We start from the raw sequence: 4467 nt of genomic DNA, 5'->3' as shown, positions 1-4467 counted from the left end.
GGAATCAGGACCTCCTTCCCCCTGCCGGTGACCCCTCTAGTGATGGTGACCCCACAATTCAATCTATATAGAGGAATCAGGACCTCCTTCCCCCTGCCGGTGACCCCTCTAGTGATGGTGACCCCACAATTCTATATAGAGGAATCTCATGGGAGTCCTGGTCAGCCTTATGGGGACACCGGTTAATGTAGAATGATCCTCCAGACTGGGTGAAGGTAGATATCAGGCTGTCAGTAGAGGAGTTGGTTTGTTCCATACAATGCATCCAGTGTCACTTACCTGCAATTATTACCCCCAGGGCCCTCCCCCATCACCTGAATAGCCCCTCCCTTCTGATTGGTCAGATCTGATTCTAATGAGATTGTCACCTTGTAAATATTTGCAGGATGTCCAACAACATGGCGAAGATTGCTGAGGCTCGCAAGGCCGTGGAACAGCTGAAGATGGAGGTCAATATAAGCCGCATGAAGGTAAGTGACCGCACACTTAGGGAGGGCAAAGGGGCAGATGTTGGGGTATTTATAGTCATTAGATGAGCTGATTTCCCATTATTGTGATGAATGTTTCTGATTGGTGGATCAGTTGTTTTACATGCAGCAGAATGATTGCATTGTGTGTCACCTCTCTCTTGTCAGGTCTCCGCCGTGGTTTCCGATATTCTGACCTTCTGTCAGTCTCATTCTATTTCCGATCCTCTGGTCTCTCCGGTTCCCTCAGCGGAGAATCCGTTCCGGGACAAGCGATTGGTCTGCATCGTATTGTAATAAAATCTAATGAGATCCCAATGGAAGGTCTGGAAGATTAATAAATAAGTTGTCACCTCCTCACCATGTGCTGTCTGTGTTGTCACCTCACTGCTGCTTTCATTGCTTTATGTGTAGAGCGCATGCAATCTCACTTCCTATTCATGATGCCTGAATAGTTATGGGGCCGACCCCACTTGGAAGAGGCGGCTGCATGACTCGAAAATTGTCATTTTTCCCCGGACCCCCAATAAATTGTATCTGGGGGTCCCCAGGGGTAAAATAGTTCCTAAAATTGCTATAAAATAAAAAATGGCACAATATGGTGCCCCCTGGTGGTCTCTGCCAGTAGTGCTCGCTAGGTGGCAGCAAAACACAAAAATTCATTTGTAGAACTTTAATTTCCAGCTGCTGCAAAATCCTCCAATAGAAACGCAGATCCACCCCGGACACCCCCCCCCCCCTTACAGAACAAAGGGGTGATGGGGTCTTCCTATATCTTACATGGAGGGCTACACCTGCAGCACCCCACATAAACACTCAGGGGGAGGGGCATTCTTTGGACCAATCAGGATCTGTTCCTTACAGGTGATGGCGGGAGGGCTACAACCTATTTTGTTTGGTTTCAGAGAAATAAAAACTTCATGGGTGACCTCTGTGTGTAAAGCAATCATCATGGAGGGGGACGCATGGCGCAAAGATTGAATCATCCCTGGTGGGGGTCATCCTCACTCCTAATGTCATTGCATGCAGTTCTGTGCTCATCCAGCAGGGGGAGCTCAGGGGCTGCAGGATGAGCAGACTTCCAGGCAGACACTATACAGGTTCTCTTTATTGATGGACAATAAGTCAGCAAAGTGAGTGTGAGCTCTGTGGTCCATCCCAGCACCTCCAGAGTCATTCACAACTGTCAGGTATTCACAATGTGACCCCGAGAAGAGGAAGTGAAAGTTTACTCCTCATCAGTGAATAATAGGGAGGAAGATAATTCCCTGCCCCCTGCTGACTTCCTGCAGTGATTTGCAGCAAATATAAGTACAGAGTGATTGGGGTGATATTGGAGGAGGGGGGCACACAAATCCTCCTGCTGCACACAGCCAATAGAAGACTGAGAACATCCAGGGGGACCAATCAGTGAGTGGGTTGGGGGTGGGATGTTGTCCATAAATATCCCTTTATCAAATATTGGCCCAATGAAGAACCAGATTACTATGACTAGGCCACGCCCACACTCCGCTTTCACCAAATCCCCTCAGCGGTCACCTCCCCCAATGTGACCCCATCCTATGTGGCCACCAGGGTGGCGCTCATGAGAGTGAAACAGCAGGATGGGTATGGAGGAGAATTATTCCATGGGGTCTCCTTGCACTCCGACATGGCCAATCCCAGGGTGGATCTCATTATCCGGGATTATCATTCCATGCTGACATCCGCTGCAACTTCCAAACTACCCCAAATTACCCCACACAGTACGATCGTCCTGAGATAAACCAGAGAGAGCCAATACATGACCACAAACAGTTACCCCCAACCCCACACTTGTACCCCAATCCCTTCCACACCCGATCTGCCCCACATCCTACTAATATACTCTGATACCCCCACATCCTTTTATTTTACCCCTATTACCTTTTACATCCCATTATAGTATCCCCCCCCCCTGATCCCTTCTACATCCCACTACTGTACCCTGATACCCCTAATGGAGGTCATTATGAGGGCAGATTAATTCATCAGAGAACATGGGGCAAGGCCTGGATTCTGCCCAGGTAGCAGCAGGTGGGATTACCCCACACAACTACACCGGCAGGGGTGGATCACCCGGCACCCCAGGGCTGAATGTTGTCATTGGCAGTGTCAGGGGTCAGAGGTCGCCCGCAGTAGGTTGCGGCTTGGTCGGCTGTCAGGTGACCTTTGACCCCTGACTCTCGTGTTGTAGATTTGCACCATGTGACCATGACCGGTCCTCTTTGTGATGTCACCTCCTGTTCTGAGAGGCCTGGTGGTTCTTGGCCCCCAGGGGCCCAGCTGGGATGATTCTTGTAAATAAGGGACAGATGGTGATAATATGGAGGGCAGATCCTCGCCCCCGTGCCCGTCTCTCCTATATTTGCCATTCTCCGGAATATTCCGCCGTTCAGGAAGCTTTTAGTGTCATCTGTGTTTGTTTGGTTGATGGCTGCACATCCTCTCCGGATAATGGGGGGAAGTGCACGACGGTGACATATTGCAGGCGGGGTGACAGAAGCCATGGCTCTGGGGAAATGTTGATGGATAATAAAATCATGGACAGGGATATAAACACCGGAGCGCCATCCGCATCCCCTGCCAAATTTCGGACCATTCCAGGACTCGCCTGAAGAATTTCTGTACAAAGATTCACTAGTGCGGGGCCCCAATGCAATGATCACAGGGGCCCCATAGAGCCAGGGGTCTGTAAAGGGGTATTTGTTGGAATGGAGGCGGAACATTCTGGGCTCTGGAGGAGTAGGAAAGGGGTGCAGGGGTGCCCTGAAGTCCTGGGCCAAGGATAGATGCCCCCTGCACCCCCAGAGCCCATATTTGGTACCAGCTGTCTTGTCTTCCAGATGGTTGGTGGCAGTTAGCAGCAACTGGTGGCATTCGGAGGTAACTGACAGTATTTCATACCGGTTGGTAACAGATGGCAAAATACCCGGGACTAGTGGGGAATTGGTTGGTGTCAGTTAGCAGTGGGTGGGGGCAGTTGGTGTCAGATGACAGTAAGTGGCAGTTAGCGGTAGGTGTCAGTTAGCAGTACATGACAATATTTGGTGTCAGCAGTAGGTGGTGTCATTTGGCAGTTAGTGGCAATAGATGGTGTCAGTTAGCGGTAGGTGGCAGTGGATGAATAGAGACAGTCTGTCCAGGAGATGGGTGAATGTTCCTCCCCAGTGTTTGGTCTGGATGATAAATTGATGTTTATACATCTCTTGGTTCGCAGTTCTCTTTTATCTCTGATGAAGTGTTTCCGCCATTTTTTCTGCCAGATATTTCTTCTATTTGCGTTTTTATTGCGACATCTGACAGCTGGCACAGTGCCACTAAGGAGGCACCCCGAATTTACTGCCAGACTGATACTTTCTATCAGTGGCGCCTCTCCGGTTTCTGTCCCTCACATACAAAGTTTATTTTTACAAAACAATTCAGAAAACTTCAGAGATAAAACAAAGAGGCAAAATCTGAACAACACAGAGAAACTGCACCACAACAGCTTCACTGAGGGCAATAGAAGTCTGCCCCTAGAGGACAAACCCCATCATTACATCAGTGAATAAGCCAGCAGGTGAACCTTTGTGTACAAATCCAGCTCCATAAAGACATGGTTACACCATGAAGGAACTCAAGTATCCTGCACAGGGCCCCGACCCCAACCCTCCTGTGATCACTGAGGCCACCCAATCACCTGCTGTGCATCCATCACTGACCCCCTGGGATCCCAGTGCAATATAGAACAACACACTGCCCAATGTATGCAACAGTGAGGACCCAAATACACACCAAGGGAAGGGACCCCTGGGGGCCCTTGGATGACAATCTGAGGACATTGCAGCTCCATTGCTTTCTGGGCCAAGACTAATAGATGATGTGTGACAATACATGAAGGTCATGTGTTAAATCGTACATGTTGTATTATATATGACAATCACATGTTACATTGTACGTGGCAGTGATGTGTTACATTGTACGTTGCGGTGATGTGTTA

The 4467-nt window shown here is 49.2% G+C and overlaps 1 protein-coding gene across 2 annotated transcripts in view; it reads left to right on the top strand.

Moving 5' to 3' along the window:
* The window catches only part of GNG8 (G protein subunit gamma 8), a 10241-nt gene extending 9411 nt beyond the window's left edge, over positions 1 to 830 (top strand). For both annotated transcript variants that reach the window (XM_072429879.1, XM_072429878.1), the window contains 2 exons: positions 386 to 470; positions 636 to 830. In XM_072429879.1, the coding sequence (XP_072285980.1) occupies positions 387 to 470; positions 636 to 764 (213 nt within the window). In that variant the 5' untranslated portion in view covers position 386 and the 3' untranslated portion in view covers positions 765 to 830. The remainder of the gene's footprint in view (positions 1 to 385; positions 471 to 635) is intronic.
* Positions 831 to 4467: the final 3637 nt, after the last annotated feature.

This window comes from Pyxicephalus adspersus, chromosome Z, assembly GCF_032062135.1.
Source record: "Pyxicephalus adspersus chromosome Z, UCB_Pads_2.0, whole genome shotgun sequence".
Lineage (NCBI taxonomy): Eukaryota > Metazoa > Chordata > Amphibia > Anura > Pyxicephalidae > Pyxicephalus > Pyxicephalus adspersus.
This window is presented reverse-complemented; position numbering and strand designations above follow the sequence as displayed.